General features: G+C 34.2%; 1 protein-coding gene across 2 annotated transcripts in view; it reads left to right on the top strand.

Annotated features, from left to right (window-relative positions):
* The window catches only part of LOC128984907 (uncharacterized), a 109,909-nt gene that overhangs the window by 11,602 nt on the left and 73,882 nt on the right, over positions 1-24,425 (top strand). The window contains exons 3-5 of one of the 2 annotated variants that reach the window (XM_054404280.1): positions 9,971-10,238; positions 10,673-10,945; positions 16,223-16,313. In XM_054404280.1, the coding sequence (XP_054260255.1) occupies positions 9,971-10,238; positions 10,673-10,945; positions 16,223-16,313 (632 nt within the window). The remainder of the gene's footprint in view (positions 1-9,970; positions 10,239-10,672; positions 10,946-16,222; positions 16,314-24,425) is intronic. The other variant, XM_054404288.1, reaches the window with a different exon arrangement.

Here is a 24,425-nt window from a genome sequence, read left to right as displayed (position 1 = left end):
GTAATTTTATTCATCAGATAAATGTAATCGTTAAACTTAGGCCTATTTGTGAAATAGTGCAAAGTGGAACTTAGCTTCAATTTAGAGATATGTTTTCTTGCCTAGGCTTCTTGTGCTGAATGGTTCCTCGAGTGCAATAGATATAGGGATTCACAGAAATTAGCCTATGTTCATGAAGTACTTCCTTCAGTTAACACTCAAGGGCTATCCAGAAAGTAACAGATGTTTTGAGATAAACCAAACCATATAATCAGGGTTCCCACTGACCTGGAAAGTACGAGAAACATATCAATGGTTAGGGTTAAGTTTTAAAAAAAGGCCGCAAGTCAAGGAAATTTTTGAAAATAATATAAAGTTAGGGAAATTTATTAATATTTAACTGTGGACCTATAGATCAATATAATTTTTTGGATGATTTATTATGTTGAAATGAATAGTTGCTGCAGAGATTACTAAAGTTCTGAGAAATCTGTGGTCTATGTAGGCCTAGTTTTTATTACCAACTAGTTGCTATATCTGTGCTTCACAACGGAAAGATATACTAGGACCGCCTAATCCAAATGTAATTTTTAAGTAGGTTAGTACGAATTAATAAACTAAAATCCACCAAATTTATATAGAAAAAAGTATAACCTTCATTGTATTTAGAGGCGGATCGAGGATTGGGCCAAGGGGGTCTGGGGGCGGATTCAACCTCCCTCCAGCAAAAAGGGGTTGGACACCAAAAAAGAGGATCTTATCCCCGGACAAGATTTTAGACCTTTGGTCATTAAAGTACATTTTAAGGTTAAACTTATTCGTTGTCCTTCTAGAGAAGTTTTAAAATACACATTAATTAATGCCCCTTTTGCTTGTTAATACTAGACCAAAGATGACATTCCAAAATGAATACTGTATAGCTAATTTTGCGGCCTTCATAATATGAGTTGGTGAGTTAGTGGCTCAGTCGGTAGCGTCACGGACTTCGGGCCCAAGACAGCGATGTTGTGAGTTCGGATCCTGGTCACTGCCTTAAACATTTATCAGTACAGTTCACCTTCGTACTGTACCGGCTCACCCCTTGCTTTGCTTGATATTCTCCATGCACAGTTAGTCTATGTGGACGGGCAAATGCTAGGTTAAAGAGGCCGCCAACATATTTTTTTTTAAGTTGAAAAATTTGTTTAGTCTCAGACATTTTTCTCTGGTGCAAATTCAAGTTATCTAGGCAAAAAAAAAAATCAATTTAGGCTACTATCTAAAAGGGCAGTACAGTAATAATGTAAGAAATGTATTTAAAGATAGTTTAACAAAACGTGTTAAACAAAAAAGCGTTTAAGGTCATGTATTTAAAGGGTGTACCTATGAATTTTTCCAAAATGAAAATCCAGGTTTATCCTGGATTTTAAAAGTTTTTATCAGGTTCCTGCGTGGATGTTTAGATGTAAACTAAACTTATACCGTAACTAATTCAAGGCCATGAGCTTAAGTTTGTTCTCATACCACATTTTAGCGAATTTTCCATATAGGGAATAAGCTCTTACTGTAGGTCTCATGGTAAGACCTAGACCCGGGACATACTTTTTCGTTACCATGTAATATTTCATTTCATTCATTCATTATTTAAGTTTCTTAAATGAGATTGAAAAGAGAAGGGAAGCCATAGTTGAAAGTTGAAACTGTTAAAAGAAGGAGTCCAGATTTCATCTAAGTTAAATTAATTAATTTCATCAAGAAAACCCAGTTTATATTTAAGTTATATTACAATCTATTTTTCAAAATTAAGTATAAACTTTTCTTTTAAACTCACTTAAATTCAGTGCACATTGGGCTTACCTTTTGGACAACCTCAAAATTTGATTTTCATTGTTGCAATATTGTACTAAGTTTAACAAATTAATTATTTGGACACGGTTTTATTTATTAATTCTTAGCATTCAAGCCAGCACGACACCCTACCCTGAGATAGAGCCCATTTTAAATTATACTATTGTAAATTTGAACTTTTATTTAATCTTATATTTCATTATAACTTCAGCCTACACTCCATTGTCAGTCCTTTCGTTATAACGTAACTTAGCCTTTTAAATTTCGTTGCATGTTTGTTCATTTGTTTCAATAAAATACCTTTTGTAATTCGTATATCTTTGTTATTATTAACTTTAAACATTTATAAAATAGGCCTAGCCTAAAATGAATATTGTAAGGTAAGTTTACAACCATGAGGCCCCAGAGGCCAAAAACACCCACCGTTCAATCTAACTTTAAACTGTCAACACCCACTTATCGACCTAACAACCTAGATAAGTTGGAAAATATGAATTTTCAGAGTACAGTAGACCCCCTCTTAACCGACCCTAATGGGACCGGACCTAGGTCGGATAACTCAAAAGGTCGGTTAAAACAGGCAATCCCTAAAATCATAACATAATGAAGTACTATTCATTTGGAATTATATAATCCTTATTTTGAAGTCAAACTTGCATTATTTATAAAATAAACTACTCTTATCTCTTTTTACGTATTGATAGAAAAGTCACAAATAAACACAAAACGGTTAAGTCAAATAAGCCTACTTTCAGTGGAATACATTATAGTTCTAGGCAAGAGTCAATACAAATTCCTATTTTAATAACTTTAGTACTGTAATGTATTAATTGATGCTTTCCAAACCCATCGTAATACAGTACAGAACCTTTTGTCAAAATTAAAGATACAAGCAACCATTTTGTTAAGACAGGATGTTTGTTTATTTATAGCCTCTCACTGGAGGCTCGAGGCACAAAAACTATCTTGACCTTGGAGTTGTTAAACCCCCTTCCCTGCCCTCCCTACAAGTTGCGTTGTTTGTTTACTCCAGCGATAATATAATCAGTTCTCAAAATCATAACGCACTTTACAATGTTATAAATTTGCCGCACAGATAACAAATCAGATCAGATGTGCTCTACATACAATGATGATAAACTAACAATATGCTACGGTATATTTTTTGAGATCAATAAAAAATAACTTAGTCGTAGTCATATCCTGTGGAGATAAGCGTATGGTTCAGTTCTCATCGCCCAGCGTGGGAGCGGAAATGCCGAGATTCCTAGAAAGCGGCGGTAAAACCGAACTGCTCTCAAAGCAAGGTCGGTTAAAACAAACTGTATTATTTTACGGTCGAAGGCGGATAATCCGATTATCGGTTAATACGAGGTCGGTTAAGAGGGGGTCTACTGTATTATCATAGATAAAACATACTCCTTGGTAGATTTCTCATCCTTATGGAACAGCTGTAGCCAATTTTATTGTTAGTTCTGTCCAGTGTACTGTAGGTGAGTTTTGCTTACACTGTGTTTCTATTATTTTAGGGTTAGTTTCTCATGATTTGTCTCGTAGAACATTGTCTAAAACCTGATCAAATAGCTGTTCTGCCTTAAATTATTTTAGCTTAGCTGCTTTTTACTATAGAAAAGAAGGTTTACATGGTGGATCCTGTATTTTAGTTAGGTCTGATGTAGTAGTCAAGGAGAGAAATGATTTAATAAATGTATATAATGTAGATAGTATATTTGAGGGTTATTGTATTGAGATACCAAGTTCAAAATCAGTCATAATTTCAATATACCGTGTACTAGATGCTAGTAATTTTAAATTATAAAAAAAAAATTAAAACAATTTTTTGTTTTATTACAAAAGGAAACCAAAACCAAATTTGTTTATATAGCAGGTAATTTCAACGTTGATGTTCTGAATGATTGTAAAAACAAGCAAGATAAAAACTTTTTTTAAAAGTTTTTATTAGCTCGCACAAACATTTTTTTCTTGTCCGGTACAAATTTTGCAATCAATTTTATACTAACTTCCTGATGAGCTAGAGACTTGAAACTTGAAACATAGCTCACAAATGGATGACAATGCAATATTATATATTTTAATTTTCATATTTTCCTTGGGCTACGCCCCACGTGTTTCCAAATTTTCTATGTTAACATTTCAAAAGAATGTAAATATATAAATTAATTTAAGTCAGCTGTAAATACTTAAATTTGACAGTTAGAAGAGCAGAGGTTAAGTGGTACAGGTTCTGCTACCGAGATATTCTAAAAATATAAAACAAGCATTTCAAAGTAAAGATAAAACATCTGATTACAGATAATAAGTTTTTGGTTATGTATTAACAGGCAATTTAAAATAGATATAACATATTTACACATTAAAGACTAAAAATTAGAAAATAACTTATCGATAAAAATACTTAAAAAAATTCCACGTTTTTAAATGCTCTAAAAAGTATAAAATAATTTATATATATTATGTTGAGAGAATAAATACTTGTAAGATTTAAAACAAAAAACGTGGGGCACATGCAATAGATCATAATCAAGGCGTATAAAAGAAGGTGTGTGCATAGTGACGTCACATGCGAGCTGAACGTGTTTTATTTTACCAAATCATATGTTTCTTGTAATTTCCCAAAGACTTTTGAATGACAATCATTACGAATTAGCATTGAATATATAATACTATTTAGCGTTTTACATCCAATATAGTGTTGTATTCAGTATAGTCATAGTGTTATACAGTATATTCGTAGTGAAATGAATGTAGTTAGTCTTCTGCGAGTTTAATATTAGATTATTGGATGAAAAAAAATCCTGAAGTTTACCTAATTCTATGATTGAATTGATTTCCATTTCCAAGCCAGTCTTTGCGGACATAATAAGAATAGAGTCGTCTGCATATAGTATGAGTTGATTTTTTATGTCCTTAAGTTTACTTAAGATAGTTTGCCATATCCCTGATGTAACAAATAAATAATAAAGGTCCAAGTATTGACCCTTGTGGTACCCCGTGTTTGATTGGTTGCAAAATTGATTGATATTTTATCACTTGATTTCCTTCCGTTTTTGATATTTCTACATAAGGCTCCTATTTTGAAGGTAACTTTCAAACCAATTTAAATATGAGTTTTTGACGCCTATACTACTTAATTTTTCAACAATTTTGGTATGGGATATGCTGTCAAAGGCTTTAGATAAATCCATAAAAATTCCAGTTACTATGTTTTTCTCATCCATTGATTCAATTACTGACTCAATGAAAGTAATTAGAGCGGTATTGACAGATTTGTCCTGTCTAAAACCATGTTGTTCTGGGAAAAAGAGATTATTATCGTTCAAATGTTTTACCAATCTTAAATACATGGCTTTTTCAAAAATTTTTGATATCGAAGGTAAAATAAAAATAGGACGATAATTTTGAATTTCTGTGTCATCTCCCTTTTTCAAGACTGGTACCACTTTTGAAATTTTGAGTTGCTCTGGAAAAATTCCTGAAATGAACGAAGCGTTGACTAAATGAACTTAAGGCTTGATGAGTGGATCCCTAATAAATTTTAGGGGTGTGCGATGCATCGAAAATGCATCGAAATTTCGATTCGATTCGATGCATCGAATCGCGATTCGATTCAGTGGTGGTCAAAAAACGATTCGATTCACGAGGGAGTCAGTATCCATATACGAAAAACGCCTGCAGAAAGTCAATGCAATACCCGCTATACAGGAGCGCGTTGCTGTTGCGTTTCCTTTACGAAGGCGTTCTTATTTAATACATTCTTTGCATTAAATATAGCTTTAATTGTTTTATATTTTTTTGTTTTGACATTGCAAATGATTAGAGGTTTTGTTTTTTGTCTTGATGTAAGCAGTGTGTGAAATATTTTACTACTGTGAACCTAGCCAAAACAAGGTAGGTTACTCCAAAATCATTTTAAAAATAAGTCTGAAAAATTGTTACTTAATACTTAACTAGTAAGATCAATGTTATAGACTGATACATTTGGTATTTTTGTTAGGTGTCTGTCGGTCCCCGTCCCCGAATTTTTGTTGGGGCAAAAGAAAAAAAAGAATAATTTATTTCCAAAGAAACACTCTTATATTATTATATCTATTACAGAGGAATTAAAATGTTCAAATGAGAATTAAAAATTAAGTTGGCTCACGACCTTTAAGAATAAAGACACAACAGAGCAATTGCCGCACTGCCACTAGCCAGAGCCAGGTCTAGTCGTCTACTGATAAGAGTAACAAGACAAAAGCCGTGACGCAACACTAACAGTGCAAAGAAAACAGAGTCAAAAGAATAGAAAGACTATTTATCCAGACATATTAGTATAATCATTTATTGTTCATTCAATACCTAATTAAAAATATATTTAGTATTTTACATAATAAATTATAAACAAAAGAAATATCTGATATAGTGAACAGATCTGTATCTTGGTTAAATAGTGTTAAAAAAATATATTTCTAAGATCCAATACAATATATACAACTCACAAATTACATTGAATTAATTTCTTTGAAAATAATCTCTAACAGTTTTGTGTTTTTGAATAAAGAAATATATTTCTTTGTCTCTACTTCCTTGTTTCATCACTTGCATTTTGTCAGCAATTGAAGCAACTGGGTAGCAACCGGGTGGTGTAAGAGGGGAGGGGGAGGGTCTATGACCTTGAATTCACACATCGTTGCCCGGGCCTGGCTGGTGAGACTGATTCATTGTTTTTGTTGACATACTACTACCCTTCCTTAAGAGAAAAAGGCCCTGCTGTTCCAAAAACATTGAGGGTAGTTTAAAAACATTGACCTGTGTTGCCAAGGGCACTAGAAGATAGCATTTAACTTTCTTGTCTCTTGATTTAATATTATTTTAATCTTCTATATATTATTTAAGAGTTACTTTTCGGGTACCTAATTAGTTGTGATATTGTTTAGCTTCATTTTATGGATTTTTAATTCTTTTCATTCATTAGCTATCAAAATCAGTTGTTTTAGGATTTTAATCTCTTGCAGTACCGGTAGGTCTATACTACTGTATGACATTATATGCATTTTTTAGTCCTTATTAATTATACCATAAACAATGTTTGTATGTTATTTACTGTTTTTGAGTTTTATAGGAAATTAGTTTACACAATATCTTTTCTTCAATGAGTTCTCTACTTGACATGTTGCTTCCAGCCTATTACTATTTTAGGCCCTATAAAAATAATGCCTATGTAAAGCTGTAGGCCTACTGATGCCAATAATAATTCTTTATTTATGATGATGTAACAAATAATGTAAGTGTGAGGTTATTATACTAAGGAGGTTAGGAGGCAGGGAATGAATGATACATGTTGCATGGTGGAAACATATTATTTTTATTTTCTTCTTGCTTGCAGTCCTGAAGCCGGTCCACGGGCCCTAAACTTGTGATATGTAAATTTATTTCTTAATGGTCTTTTTATATTAAGTTCCATTCAAATTTGTTGTAATTTAGCTACCGGTACCTATTTAGTTATTTAAACAGTTATTAAAATGAGAATGAGTGTCTTGATAAAAAAAATATTTTCTCCTTTCTTGCAGTTGAGCCAATTCCAAGTAAAAATTATGAAATAGGCAAGTAAAGCAGCTCACTGGTATTTCCAGCAGTTATTCTAATACATATGATTGAAAATAAATATTTTTTCACCTAAAATTCATATGTAAGTATGAATAGGCCTAATACCACATCAACAAAAATTTGTATTACACAAATGTGATAAATTTTAATTATTGTTAATCCACTCAATTGACAATTATGAATAGAAAAATACCGTATTGCTTCGAATCGAGTTGCATCGAATCGAATCGAAAATCTTTTGAATCGAATCGTTGCTTCGAATCGAAAATTTTTTGCTGCTTCGCACACCCCTATTAAATTTTATTACTTTAACTGGTACCCCATCATAGCCACTAGACCACTTATTTTTGAGTGAATCAAAAATGGCAATTAGCTCTTTTTCTTCCATTGGCGGACATCTAAAATTTGGAATATGATTATCAAAACCATTATCATTATCATGACAACCATCCTTTGTCGGTGTCATGTCTTTTACCATATCATCTAGTCATCTATTATAGTTACAAAATAATTGTTAAAACTATTGACTACTTCCCTGGGATTTGTAATTTCACCATTATCTGACCTTAAAGTATAATAATTTTTATTCTCTTTGTATTTTTTTTTGTGTTTCTTTATTTATGATTTCCCATGAGGCTTTACTTACATTTTCAGAGTTTTTAATTTTATTGTCATAATAGTCCCTTTTTAACTTTAATAGATTAAATTTATATTGTCGATTTTTCCCTTAAATTCAGCTTTTAGGATTTCTGAGCCAGATGATCTTGCCACTTTATTAAGTCCAATAAGATTATTTTTTCTTCTTTTAATTCATTTGTAATCCAATTGTTTGTATTTTTTGTGATATTTTTCTGAATAACCGGAAATGATAAATCAAAATAGTAGTGAAATATATTATGGAAGTTTTATATTTGTCACCAATATTTGTATATTTGCATATTTGTATTTATATGGAAGTTTTTTGTCTTCAATTCGCGAGTTATAGAGTGATATCCAGTTTTCATTCGCCAAGAGTGATTTAAATAATAGCATATTATCAACTGAAAAACTTCTTCCCCGAAAGTGAATGCTTGGAGGATTTATTCTGTTAGGTAATAATAATAGTTCTATAATTTGCCCATCGTGATCGGATAAAGCAGTTATTACACCCTCTACTTTTATGGTTTCTTTATGAAAATTTGTTAAAACATTACAGGTTTTAGAGGTATCTGTGACTCGAGTTGGAAAATCTATCAAATAATCCATACCATGTCGTGTAAGAATATTCTTTAACTCCTTTAATTCAGGTGATACAACAAGCATATTTATGTTAAAATCTCCCATTATGATTAAAAATTTATTTTTATGTAACAGAATTTTAATAAGAGAATTCAAATGGATTAAAAACTCTGAATTATGTAATTGTGGTGTTCTATATATTCCCACCAATGTGAAGCTGATGCTGCCTGACTAAAAAGTACAACAGCAACACTCAAACAGTTTATCCCGACATAGTACTTCGATTTCATCAGAAACCAGCTGTTTCCCCTTCAAACTCTCTTTGCATAAGATTGCAGTACCCCCACCGGTTGTTGTGCTGCGGGAGTATTGTGTGACCAGGAGAGTAATTTTCTAGATTAAAACGTTCTAATTCAGTTCCATTCATTTTATGTTCGGTTAAAATGATTATGTGTGGATCTAATTCTGTTAAAATAACTTCTGGTTGTTCAATACGAGTAGATAAATTTTGGATATTCTGATGAAACAATCTGATATTTGAACTAATTTCATTTATCTTGGGTCTGATTCGTAATTTAAAGTTTAAAGGAGACTCATCTGGTGAAATGGTGACAAAGGGCTCATCTGCTGAAACGATAACAAGAGAATCATCTGGTTGGGTGATGTCTGGAGATAGTTCGGTTGTGATGTCTGTCTGTGGAGGGGTTGAAAATTCTTCGGTGGTGATCAGCTTTATCAACTGTGTTACAAACTCCTCTTGGGAAAGCCCACGCCTCAGAACTCTCTTTGCTGTAGGTTGATCAGAGGTTACAATGCAGATAGTAGCACCAGTAGCACGATGGAAGTCCACAATCCTTTTGGCAAAGTTTTCTGGCAAGATGAGGTCTCTTATGCATCCCATTGGTGAGCAGATGAGAGTTTTTAGTTCTTTTTTCAAAAAATCTTTTAATTGATTGAAAGCTTCATCGTAATCTTTTCTATCTGGTTTCCCCGAATATTCAGCCTTGGTAATCAGGCTATACACTGTGGCCCCATTACTGTTTTTTTGCAGTCAATTCGTTGCGGCCGTCCAAACTTTCTCCTGAAAACCACGGCCACTCCCGCAGACATGTGGCGATTGTTTTCAAAGTCGTTAGATATTGTGTGGGAAAAACCTATTGACCGGTTATCTTTATACTTTTCTATTAAATTTCCCATGTCCCAAGAACAACCTACAAGCTGGATATTCCTACAAACGACTAACGAGGATGTTAGCTGAAGCCCTCACTATTTCTGGTTCATCGGTGTGTTTCATGTAACAAACAAGTGTTGGTTAAGTTTTTTTTTATTTTTCTTTCAGAAATAGAAGTTCTGCCTTGTGAAAGATTTCAAGGTAAGAAAAATAACTACTATGAAATTGCCCAGAAAAACGCTGAGGAATTAATTAAAGAAGAAGAGGAAGCCAAAATGAAAGCAGAAAAGAAAAAAGCTAAAAAAGAAAGACAAAAATTGAAAAAAATGCTAGCCAAAGAGAAGGATACAACAGTCAATACCAATTACAATGACAATGTTACAAATAAAGTACCAGATGATTCTGAAAATTTCAATAATGCATTTGCCTTAGAACAGTAAGTTTAATAATAATATAATTATACTTATGTTGTATACAAGTTGTGTTCCTACAAAGTCAAGTTTCTTAAAATGATATGAAATTTTTAAAAATAATTCCCAATATTCTCCTTGTGTGTATCTCTCTTGTCATACCTCTGAAATATTATAAAATAGGCATAACTAAGGCCTAGATACTTTTTTTTGTCGTCCGAGGACGCTAGGCACGAGCCCGTAATTGTTTTTCACATTACTTCAGGGTTGACCTCAGGGAGTGCGGCATTATCACTTAGATAACATCTATCGGTGACTTGGTGGGATTTGACCTAATTACTAGACCAGCTCGCTCACCCAAGGCCTAGATACTAATCTGATTGTGTATGAATTGGATTTTTTGTGCAGTAATTATCAAAATGCATATGGGTTGTCATGTAATGTTTGTTAATTTTTTCAGGAATAATGGAGAAGGACTAGATATCAATGCAGCTTTTGTCAGTAAAGCTGTTAAAAAGGTTAAAAATATAAAAAATATACCTGATGATCAAAAAGTTAAAAAAGAAGCGAAAGACATAGATTTCTTAATAAATAAAGCTCAAGAATACGAAAACAGCCAGTGTTTTAAAGAAGCCGTACAGTATTTATCTGAGGCGATTACTTTAAAACCTGAAAGTATAGAACTAATTTTAAAACGCAGTTTTTATTATTTTCAGCTGGCTAAATTTGAAAAGTAAGTATATTTCAACTATAAATGCTTTTAACTGTATGATTTAGGGTTATTATTTAGTAAATTTTTTCCTTTTTAAACGACATAGTATTTTCAGGTGAGGTATCAATTCATTTACATAGATAATTTTGGTCATCACTCACCTTTTTAAAAACAGGAGAACTCAGTCCTTTGTCAGTTGTCACCACAGTTAAACACATGCAAACCCAAACACACATTTAAAATACTAGGTGGCGTTCGCAGAGGCATCCACAAAATTGAGCGGAGTCATCAAGGGGTTCATATTATATTGTTTTTGTCATACTGCAGTAAAAACAGTCATTTTTAATGCATGCGTTGCGGGTCTAAAGTAGCATTTTTACTCTTTAGGGAGTAAAAATCGTTTTTAGCCTCTATGGAGTAAAAATCGGCTGTTGTCAACTCAGTTGTAAATTTCTATTGTAAACAATTGCATGTATCGAAATATGTATCGATTCGTGCTTCGTAATCATTTTAACCTACAGTCTCTTCCCATAGCATTTTAGCATTGCAGATACATTAATCCATTCCCACACTCAACACTGCTCACATTTACTACTTCCTTCACCACGTTGTGGACTGGTTTCCCTCTCTTCCCATACAGAGTGTCTACCAACCGGGAAATCCGGGAAAACCGGGAATTGTACTTAAATTTTTACTGGCCATGAAATGTACGGGAATTGTCCTTAAATGCCAGACAATGTCCTTAAACTTTTAATGGGCCATAATTTTATTGATCGCTAGTTGGTTAGGAGCACATAAAAGGTTTATCAGATGTTTGTTTACATTTTCATAATTTATTACTAGAGTAATTATGCAATAAAAATCCCATTAACAATCTCAAACCCATTAATATTTTATCACGACAATCAAGTGTCAAGTCAAGTACTTCCAAGAACTGTGGTCTCAGCAGCTAGCTCATAAAAGTTGTATCACTTTTATTCCTTTACAACTTCTTTTTTTATTACTAGGGTAATTATTATTAGATCCCAAACCTATTTTATCGTGAAAATAATAGCTTTATAATGGCTGTTAAATTTCACTTCTTACTTGTACTTTCGGCTTGAAGATTCAATTTGCCGCGGCCAGTGCCTAGTGCCATAAAATTGTTTATGGTTTCATATTAAACATGTAAATAATCTACAGTCTTATTTTGTAAGTTAACCCCTTTTTTATGGACATTTTATCTTTCAATTGACAAAACCACAAGCATTGTTGTTTGCATTAATGTTTTATCACTATGTAGGCCTGCTTGGTTTCAAATTATGTCATTGCATTTTCTGTATCTTTGTCTTATATTGTTGGCTATTCAGGTTTCAATGTTTTTTGTTTCCCATATATTTATTTATTGAGTTGTATGCTTTAAGCAATCAAAATCTTGTGAACTAGAATTATGATAGTAACTTTGCTGCTATTATAACCTCATTGTTTGTTACTCAGTTTATATAGGCCCTCCTAAATAATTAGGTTTAGGCCTGGGTATTTTGATTCTTGAAAGAGCTGTAAAATATATTAAGAAAATGTAATTGAGCCTATAAGATAAACAACTAATGATTGCTATGTGTCGATATTAACTTTACAAATGAAAATACAATAATCTTACTCTGTGCTTATTGCTTATTAATAGCCGCTTACCATACCTTGATTTTGTACTAAGAATTGAGTAACAATATGCATTAAAGATTTTTTTACAAAAGTAGTCGAGAACCTAACGTTGTGCCAGGGCGAATCATGCCAAATTAATCCGCCTGGATCGAATAAGCTATGTTATGAAGTTTACGTGACGGATGGAGATATTTGTTGCTATCGCAGGAGACAATGATTGCGTTTCTCTGCTACACTAAAAGCTTTACCTAAAGTGTAGGTAGGCCTATATTTGTTTACTTTCAATAAATTTCTATTTTGTAATTTTTAACTCTTATCTATTATTATTTACTTTTCTCTCTGGTACAACTACAGTGAATAACAAGATTAATACAGTTTGACAAATCAGGAAAATTATTCGGTAGACCTAATGACACCGACAAAGGTTACGGCAAAGTGTCCTTAAATGTACGGGAATTGTCCATGAATTTTTTATCCAGAATGTAGTAGACACCCTGCCATAGCATTTTAGGATTGCAGATCCCTTAATCTAATCGTCATAAACATTTCCCACACTCCGGACTGCTCGCATTTACTACTTCCTTCACCACTTCCTACGTCACGGACCTGTTTCCCTCCCTTCCCTTAGTATTTTAGGGTTGCAGATACCTTAATCTAATCGTCATAAAAACTTCATTCCCCACACTCCGCACTGCTAGCCTTTACTTTACCATTTTCTATGTCGAGGGGATGCTTCCATCCCTTCTCATAGCATTTCAGCATTGCAGATACATTAATCTAACCGCTACAAACGGTTTCCAGTTCCCACACTCCACACTGCTCACCTTACTACTTCCGTCACATCTTCTCACGTCGCGGACCTGTTTCCCTCTCTTACCATAGAATTTTAAGATTGTATATACCTTAATCTAATTGTCATAAACAGTTCCCACACTCCGGACAGCTCGCTTTGACTACTTCCTTCGCCACTTCCTACGTCTCGGACCTGTTACCCTCCCTTCCCATAGCATTTTAGGATTGCAGATCCCTTAATCTAATCGTCATAAAACGTTCCCACACTCCGGACTGCTTGCATTTACTACTTCCTTCACCACTTCCTACGTCACGGACCTGTTTCCCTCCCTTCCCAAAGCATTTTAGGAGTGCAGATACCTTAACCTAATCTTCATAAAAAGTTCCCACAGTCCGGACTGCTTGCCATTACTACTTCCTTCACTACTTCCTACCTCACGGACCTGTTTCCCTTCCTTCCCATAGCATCATACGATTGCAAATACCTTAATCTAATGTTCATAAACAGATCCCATACCCCGAACAGCTCGCCTTTACTACTTCCTTCACCACTTCCTACGTCGCGGACCTGTTTCCTTCCCTTCCAATAGCATTTTAGGATTGCAGATACCTTAATCTAATCGTCATAAACAGTTCCCACACTCCGGACAGCTCGCCTTGACTACTTCCTTCACCACTTCCTACGTCGCGGACACATTCCTCCCTTCCTCCCTTCCCATAGAATTTTAGGAATGCAGATACCTAAATCTAATCGTCATAAACAGTTTCCACACTCCAGACGAGCAGTCCTACTACTACTCCTACTTTCCTCTCCTTTACTACTTTCTTCACCACTTCCTACGTCACGGACCTCAAGCTAGTGCCGTCATTTGATTATATTTATGATCCATACCGTTTATTTTCTAATATCTGTGAAATAATGCTATCTGCTATTTCTTTATCTACCGCATTCAAAAGTCAACAGCTGATCATATGTCTTTGTTTATGTGTCAAATACTGCTTCCATAAGGATTACATTGAAACTTTGAGACCCAGTGGGGCGAATCCCTGAGAGACTTTTTTAACGCTATATAGATGTTGGCACTCACCGATATGGACTTTATCACCATGCAAAATTTCAAAACGATTGATTCAGCCGTCTAGGTGGAGTTTGCGTATTACGAAATGCATAAGAGTCGACGTATAAGAGCTTCGCTCGCTCCGCTCAACAGATACAAAAATAAAAATAAATATTAGACTGAAGTTCTGTAAATAATCTTATCTTACTAATATTATAAATGTGATAGTTTGTGTTTTTGTTTGTTTGTTTGTTTGTGTGTTTGAAGTTCAATCACGCATAAACCAAGCAGCAACAAAAAACTGTGATTTGCAATGAGAACTGTCAAAGTAGGATTGTTTACAGTTATGTTTATGTTTTTCATGTCATGAATAATTTGTGATATTTTGCGAATTGTTGATAATTTATGTTTCCCTATTGTTTAGGTGAAGTGGTAGAACATTATGGTTATGGTAGATGTGTAATACTATAGAATACTGTAAATTAAAAAAAAACAAATTTTATCAAACTGTGTCCTCCCTAATTGCAAACGCAAAGCTTGAGTATAACTGCAATAAGCATTTTATACTATATTCCAACCCCGTACGAAGGACGGGTACTCTGCTAGTAATGTAATTCGGCGATGGTGCCGTGAACGCAGGACATGTCGGCAGGTGACGTGAATACAGGACATGTCAACAAAGACGCGTTGACCGCAAGACAAGTTCATGATTGCGCCCTAACGCGAGTCATGTTGGTGATTCTGCTGTGACCGCAAGTCATATTGACAATGGCGCCGTGACCGTGAGACATGTCCAGGATGATGTCACGAACGTGGTCCTTAAAACTCTACACAGTTTAAAATATGAAATAATAGTCTGTTTAACTACCTGTTTGTGGTTTTATAATGTGACTGATGATGCACAATTAAATTGTAGCCAATTTGAAAATTTGTGGTAAGGTTTTAGCATTATCTGTGCATTTTTACTTAATGTTGGTTTTTGTAAATCAGTCCCACAAAGGCAGACAATTGATTTTATTTGTCATGATATGTTTGTCATGTTTAACACGTTGACTGCGCGCGCCGACTTTACAGGCGCTCCCCAGTGGCGGGCGGAGCCCCGGCGCGCAACCGAATCAGCGAACGCAATTGGCATTCAAATATTTCAGTCTGACGAATCACAAAAGAGCAGTGGTGACTGTGCTGCGTTACCCCGAGAGTGGATGTAGTTCACTGAAACACCCAAAGGTAGCAGCACTGCACGGATCCGTATCCAGTGTCTTTGTAATGTGGGTTGAAGAGAAAAAATCCCCGAAACCGGGACAAAAGCATTGCCAGACAGGACTTTACGGGAAATTTTAGTACCAACCTACACCAAAGTAAAGCTCGCATTCTAAGCTGGCAGGCTAGCAACAATTATAACGTCTCCGTCTGAGGCTAAGCTCACACTGACTCAATATATTTCTGTTGGTCTGGTGCCGACTTTAGTCGGCGCGCGCCACCTGGGAGCGCTGGCGACGCCGACTAAAGTCGGCACGCGCGGTCAACGTGTTAATATCTAAAAAGCTTACTCAAGATTTTTTTAAAAAGCCTATTTTGCACATAGAAAAAATCCCATCCTGTCCTGTTCCAAACTCAAAATTCAATCCCGTTCAAACCATTGAAAGAATGTATAAAGAATGTAGACCTATAAACCATTGATGTTTTTTATAGCTGAAATATAAAGAAAATTAAAAATCTTGTGATACCTATATGTCTTATTTTATAACTACTGAATTACATTTTTTTCTTCTTTAAAATTCAATATATTATAAATATTTTATTTCAGATCTGTTAGAGATGCCAAGAAGGTGATTCAATACTCTCCCAACAATCCTCATGCCTATTATCGTCTTGGGGAAGGATGTTTTTCCTTATTAGTGAGTATTTTTAATAATAGTATTGGCTTCTCAAGTACAGAAAACATTGTTGCCAGTTCAAGTTTTAATGAAATCTTCTTAGTGATGGGCCGATTCCTGAATTGGTCGATTCCGATTCTACAACTTTGGTTTCGATTCACGATTTTGCACTTGATACCGATACCTGTTAAAAATTCATTTAATAACCCTTATAACTTATGTTTGCTTCTCCCTATCCCTATAAATAAAGGAGCATGTTATTTTTATTTACTCTTTTTACAATAAGATAACTGCATTGCTATTGAATAAGGTTACATAGATTATTTAGGTTAGCCTATAAGGAAAAATAAGATACTTCAAGAAGACATACATTTTAACATAATTTATTAAATTAAATTGAGACAACGAAAACCGGTTTAGGTAGGCTTAAAATGTTCACTGAGTTTTTTGTTTGCATAAGAATGTGTACATCTAGGCCTACAATGAATGTTCCATATTGCTTGAGTTATAGACTCAAAGCTTATAATTTATTTACCAATAAACAATTTGGTCTTAAATTTGGGAAAAAAACACTATCTGCTGTCTAACATTTCATAAATCAGGTGTCAGATGGCTTGGATGGGTCACAGAGCACAGCGGTGGTGTTCTTTGATCTATCCAAGGCATTTGAATGTGTAAACTACGATATATTAATGAGTAAACTTAAATATTATAAATTTTCTGATTTGGCAATGACTTGGATGCATTCATATTTAACCAACAGACATCAAAGAACAACAATCTAAAAAAAATCTTAAAAATGTATTTCACAGTGGCTTAACACTAAATGTGGGGTTCCGCAAGGTTTAATATTAGGCCCCTTGCTATTTTTAATATTTATTAATGATTTACCTCGAAAAGTATTGTCAAACTTTATCCTATATGCTGATGACACTACGTCAATAGTAAAATCAAATAATTTGCAGAATCTTAAACAAGACCTCAAGTCTTCCCACTCTTAATTTATATAATTGATTTACAGCCAATGGGTTAAACCTTAATAGTTCTAAAACACAGGTGATGTTATTTCAAATATTTAGAATATGCAAAATTCCACTGTTGCACTATCTTATGTTAATAATATTATATCCTTTACTGAAAATGCAACATTTTTGGGCTTTTACATCGATAAGAATTTAACATGGAAAACACCCATAAAAATGGTAGTTTGTAAATTAAATATTCAGTTTATTCAGTTGGCGTAAATAACGCCAATGCAACCAATGCAGTGCATTGGGGCACAGGCCTTAGGGAGATGCAAAATCTGATACTCTGGAAAATTTTTATCAAAAAAATATGCTGAGGCAAAACTCCATGTAGCTTACCGAAAATACATGTAAAAAAATATTTGTGGTACAGTACTTTATTCCTTTACAGTCACAACAGAATGTTGATGACTCTTTTGTTTACTATCATCTTAATCTCCACGGCGCGTCTGTGCACTTCTGCGCTTATCGCGTTCTTATAAAAAAAAGACTGCTCTTGTTTGATTATTGTTGTTAGCTACAAAGATAGAGAGATAAAATCTCTCATTATTATTTTAGTAACCACGACCACTTGTCTGTCAGTCCTGTGCATTGCTTCAATTCAATTCAATTCGTTTATTCACGGCAGAAGCCATTGTACAATAATGCCATTACATACGGGAGATAACAAGCAATAATAAATACTAAATAATACAATAGGTGAACACAAGATGCATAAGGAAACGGTTGGGCACACGGGAGGGACTAAGGCTAACATATCTTGTAGTGCCAGCGTTCGCCGCTAGAACTGCTAAGTTGAAAAAATTTTAATTAATTTGTTTTAAATTTTTAGTTATAAAATAAATTTTTAATTATAAAATATTGTTTGAAAATTATAAAATAAATGTTTAATTTTTAAAATTAAACTGTCATAACATAACATAACCAACCAGACTTGCTGATAATATAAAAACTATATAAGATAAAAATCTAATTAATGATTACTTATAATTTTTAATTGTTATAAAATTAATTTTAATTATTATAAAATTAATTTTTAAATTTAGTATTATAAAATTAAACTGTCATAACCTAACCTAACCAACCAAACTTGCTGATATGAAAAATTTGTTGACAAAAAGTTAGTGCTTCCAGCGGGATTCGAACCCGAGACCTCCTGAGCACCAATCCAAAACGCTACCAACTATGCCAAGAACGCCGCTGAAATCACATCGTTTCGTAACGGTAATCGTGTCGCCTCAAGAGAAGACATTAGACACTAGAGATATGACGTCACTACACCTTTAGCCTTAGTCCCTCCCGTGTGCCCATTCCCATAAGGATAGTAATACTACTGAATAGAACATACAAAATTAGTAACAGGTGGACTATGAACAAAAGAAGCTAGCATTACAAAAAAAATATGCAAGAGGATATCAGGTAACGTGCGAAAGGCATAATAATAATACTGAAAGAGAAACAAGATGCATACAAATCATAATAGCAAGGCATGTAATAATATTAATAAATAGTGCCATACTTGTATGGTATAATAATCAATGGTCACTATTGTAATAGTGAGTAAAAATAAGACTCTGGACAAACCAAAAAAGAAAGAAGCTAGCATTGCAAGTAAAAGTACAGATGGTTAACGAGCAAAGAGATACAACTGAAAATGAGACATAAGATGCATACGATGCTTTAAAGTTACGGTATTTTTGAGAGCTGTTGATATTTTTATTTCACAGTTAAACGAAAGATTTAAATTAGAGATGGGCCGATACCAAAAATTGTCGATACCGATACCACCAAAGTACTCTCGATACCTATCGATACCGATACCTATCTTTTTTGCACAGTTTCTTCCACTAAAAACTGTTATATTATAAACTGTTATACCATAAAAAAACACAATATGTATGTGTACCAAACTTATATTTTGGTGTTAAAGGTTTATTATTAATTGCAAAAAACAATTGCAAAAATACGGAACTAAGTGTTTATTTTAAAATAGGCCTACTGTAAATGTTTGAATTTGACTAAAGCAATGATATTTAATAAAGTTTCCTCTAATTTATAAATAGGCTTATAGAAACAGTTATATATCTTCAAAATTTGTTTAACTATGAAAAAGTCACCAAGTCTAGCTGAAAACAAATTCATAAATGAGGATATTTTTGAAATACAGAATAACTAATCAAACAACCTTTTTATTTTTAACACTTTTATTTCTTATATTTTCTTCCTTGAAAATGTCAACAGTTTTTCACTTATTTTTAATCAAGATTATCACTTAGCCTATAATTTCTCGAAAGAAATCTACGTGTTAGCTATGAAGAGCAGACAAGAGACATACCTCACTGCCACAAAAATTATTCACTACTGTGAATGAATGAACTGAGTGTTTATTTAGTGTGAAGCCCCGCTCACCGTCTAATGGGACATGGGGTAGGAAAAGAGAAAGTTTGCTCTAAAGCCTGGTTCACATGCCCTCCCTTACCCTCGGCGTCAGTCGCTTGCAGATTTCCATTACACAAACGTTTCTGAGTGTTAATTATTTTAAAACACTGTAAATGTTTGAATTTGACTGTGATGAGATCTAATAAAGTTTCCTCTAATTTATAAATAGGCTTAGGCCTACAAGTATTAATCTAAGTCATTTGACAGTGTTTTGTATTTATTTTTAAAAGCAATTGCAGTTATACTTTAAAAAAAAACTACATACACCTTGACCTATAAATACTTTTTGTATGGAGAGTCTTTTCTCTATAGTGAGTAAAAACGATCGTGGTCAAGGAATGACTGTGTTTAAACAGCACACTGTCAGTTTTTACAAAAGTATTTTGACTGAAACCTGGTATTTTTTAAAGAGATTGTAGAATGAGTCGACGTCTGTGGAGAAAAGTATGGCAATAGATAAGTTTTACTTTTAGCCTACAATAAAGATTATGTTTAGGGACTAGAATCTCCAAAAGAGTGCTTTTATAAAACATGCCATAGTTTTATTTAGTAACAAAAGTGTTTGACTATGTTCCCGATGATACCAAAAGTATAGGTTCGGCAGAGTGGATTCACTGTGAACCGGCCTGCCTGGCCCTTATGCACGACGTCACTACAACTTCCGTGTAGGAGTGTCAAAAATGGATCGGAACAATCGTCGATGTTTTGAACCTGTCTGTAACTAACCTAGTTTGTTTTTATACTTTAATACTCATTATGCATAAACGAACACGTACTACATATTGGATCTCGAATCACGATAAATTATTGATACCCTTCTTACCCACAATAAGCAAATAAAACGATGTCTAAGCAATCGTCATTTGCTCCATTGAAACACGAAAGTCGATTGGCTGACATGGTATTGCATTGTCGCCTCCTGACCAATGAGAACTGTTGTTACATACTTTTATTGTCAACATTCACCATTCGTTATAACATTACAAAATCTACATGGACTAAGGCTTATGATATTTTTCAATAAATGCATTGTGTCAAAGTAGCACTTAAAACTTCACTAAACTCTTTAATCAGGTAGATAGTACAGATAAATATGGACCTACTTTTTGGCGCAATATAAAGCAAGCCTAACCATACGACAATGACGATGTTAAAGTTTAATTGTTGAATATTGCAGGGAGGAAACTGAACATTTCGACGTGTTTAGGTTATTTATTTTGTACTAAAAATAAAAATAATACATCTAAATGTCTGACTTATTGATACAGACATTGTTTAATTAATTTCGTGTTGGCAGGACATTCGCGCGCCGGTTGTCTCATGAGTTGAGTCTGACATCTTGAAATGTAGATTGTGTTGTGCAATGAGCTGAAGCTAAACTATGTCACCAGCACCGTAGCTGTTTTGAACTAGATAGTTTCTAAGTTGGCTATAAAAATTGTTAACCGGGATTACAAAACTAATACTGTAGCTATAAAGTTAATAAATGTTAAAATAAAATATTTATCCCTGTCGGGTGTCGGTGTTGTCGGAATCGACTTTTGACAATCGAGTCTTGGTACCGAACCGATACCAATGTCCAAGTGGTAACCAATGGATGGTGGTATCGATGACGATAATCGACACATCCCTTTTTAGAATCGAATTGAAATTTCAATACATCACACTCGCTGCAGTGCACACCACTACCTATCACTATCACCATCACACAGTGTCAGCTGTCGCTGTCAGTGAAATGGATGACGCAAGCGATGTCTAGGTTGCCGAATATTTTTAGGCCTAGTATGTCAATATTGAAAGGGGTTAAGGGATTAAATAAAACTCAAACATTTTCCTTTCTTATTATTTACTTGTCAAATATCAAATTGATATTTGACAAGTAAATAATAAGAAAGAAAAATGTTTGAGTTTTATCGATATTTCACAGTCATTCCTTGACCACGATCGTTTTTACTCACTATAGAGAAAAGACTCTCCTTACAAAAAGTATTTATAGGTCAAGATGTATGTAGTTTTTTTTTTTTTTTAAGTACAACTGCAATTGCTTTTAAAAATAAATACAAAACACTGTCAAATGACTTAGATTAATACTTGTGTAACCGAATTCCCAACTCCATTGATCAAAAGGGTGAAGCCCTTGGAAGCGCAAAATCAATGGTGGGATTCCGGCACAATATTGCTGAGGTGGAGGACCAACAATAACAACACAAGAGCTGGCTGGACACAAATATAAGTTTATTCATTCTAATATATATATATAAATGCAACAATGATTCTTAAATAACAATAATAAATAACACATTGCCCTAGCCAAGATAATAATTAAGTTAAAGCTTTTAAAACATTTAAAAATTTCTTTAATAAAAATACAATTTAATTTAAAAATGAAAATCGAGTTAAGTGACATTAGGCGTAAGTGACATTTTGCAAAAGCATTTAGTATACTAACTCAAACAAATTTAAAACAAATTAGCTTAGGTGGCCACCTTATAAGAATCATTTAAAACAATTAAGTTAATGCCTTTAGTCCTAGGCCTACATTAAAATAAATAATTTTTACATTTAAACGAACATGAAAAACATTTACACATATCAACAAATGTGGTCGCCTCGCAAAAATATATTCCAAGCGGTTAAAATTAACCGTCAAGGGCAAAAAAAAGGGTTTTACCCTCAATCAAGGGGTGTGAAACAGAATTAAGGAATAGAATTTAAAATAGGAAAAAAAATTAAGTAAGTAAATTTAGAGAGGAAAGACTAATTAGTTAAATTGCAGGTAAAAAGATTACAGATTTTGTTATATAAGTTAAATAAAAGCCTATGTTGAGTGAGATTTCTTCATGATGGATGAGACTCTCCAAATGGACTGGACTGACCTGACCGTAAAACCTTGCTGGCATCCAGGTGAGTTAGCAGGAAGTAGAAGTAGGCCGAGAACATGGTGGCCGCTTCCCAGACACTGCAGCACGGTATTAGGCCGGAGTAGACATAGGCCTAGCTGCGTAGGTGTCACCATCAGTGGGTGGTGGTGCACAGTCAGTGGTGTGACGCAGTCCCATCCGCCCGGGAGAAGGCTCATCGTGGTGCAGTTGTTAGCATTCTAATGGTGGCGCAGGGTGTCCACATTCTGGAAAGTCAGGGATAGTCATGGAAAGTCGTGGAAAAAAATTATGGTCATTGAAAGTCATGGAAATAGGCAAAAAGTCATGGAAAGTCATGGAAATCCCCAATGATGGATGGATTTCAGGGGACCTTTCAATGCTCTAGTCAGCCGTAACCGCGACTATTGTAGCATTTTTCCAAATTTTTCACAAATGTACAACAATTTCAATTTATACAGTTGTCTTAGTTTATGGGTTTTGAGCTTGTATTAGTTCATTTTTTTACCTATTGTACTCCATTGTTATCTGTTAATATATATTTCAATATTTTCTGTGAAATAACTTGTCTAGGCAGTATTATTCGTGTGTGTACGGTATATTATAATTTTTGAGTTAAGTTCGTGAGTCATGGAAATCAATGGTTAATGGTCATGGATAGTCAGGGAAATTTATGACAAAATTTCTGTGGACACCCTGTGGCGGGTTTCAAGTGGAGTCGCCGACCCTGATACAAAGTATAGATCACTGACCTGGCCTAATTAAGCTAACATGTCTCGGAGTCCATATATTTAGGTTGCACTAGGCCTGAATAATTCAAAGGGCGTAAAACATTCTCTTTACCTGCAGTCAGCGACCACATTTTTACAAAGTTGTTCTGTAGTCTAGCCTAATCAACATGGTTCTCTAGAGAAAGGTAACATGATCTCACATGAATAAAAGTGCATGAATGTGCTTGCTTACTATTCACAAGTTTAGGACAAACAAAATGGATATTTAAGTTATTATCTTGGCTAGGCTACTGTAATTGAACAGAGCAACAATTTAGGCTAGCAAAAGTTACTAGCACAAACAAAATTAGAACTAGCCTAGAAACTTTTGACATGATTGGGTCCAGACCAGCTCACAGTTAAACACAGAAATTACACAAAATGACTCAAAAATTACACAAAAATGACTTTAACACTTTAACTTGGTCTTTTAACCTTAAACATGAAAATTGGCTCAACTTTTAATATCACTTGTACTGACAAAGTTAACTCAACGAGGCATGCACATTGTGTTATCTAGTGGACTCGAAACTCTCAGAAAACAGTACAATAAACATCAAAATGACTCTATAAAACATTTCTGAACGATAGTGAAACAGTGGAAAATGAAACAAAATGAAATAAGCGAGGACTAGGCCTGGCGAATTCAACTTACCCGTGGTATGAAAACTCTTAGCCAAAGTACGTCATGCTGACGATGATGGAAAGGGACCTATGAAGGTAAAAACTTCAGGGTTCACAAAAGAAAACTCTTCCGGAAGAAAACCCCGTAGTTTTGGAACAATCTCAAACCCAAAGTCTGAAAAACGGGAGCCACAAAATGTCATCCGACGAACGTCCAGCAGACGCGGCCAGTAGTACCAACCACACAACAAATTAAACAGTGCCGTTGAGCATTGAGCACATACACACGGCACACTTGTAGGCCTAAGCCTATTTATAAATTAGAGGAAACTTTATTAGATCTCATCACAGTCAAATTCAAACATTTACAGTGTTTTAAAATAATTAACACTCAGA

This window comes from Macrosteles quadrilineatus, unplaced genomic scaffold (genome assembly GCF_028750875.1).
Source record: "Macrosteles quadrilineatus isolate MER2022 unplaced genomic scaffold, UCM_ALF_1.0 Scaffold_1__1_contigs__length_201487025, whole genome shotgun sequence".
Lineage (NCBI taxonomy): Eukaryota > Metazoa > Arthropoda > Insecta > Hemiptera > Cicadellidae > Macrosteles > Macrosteles quadrilineatus.
This window is presented reverse-complemented; position numbering and strand designations above follow the sequence as displayed.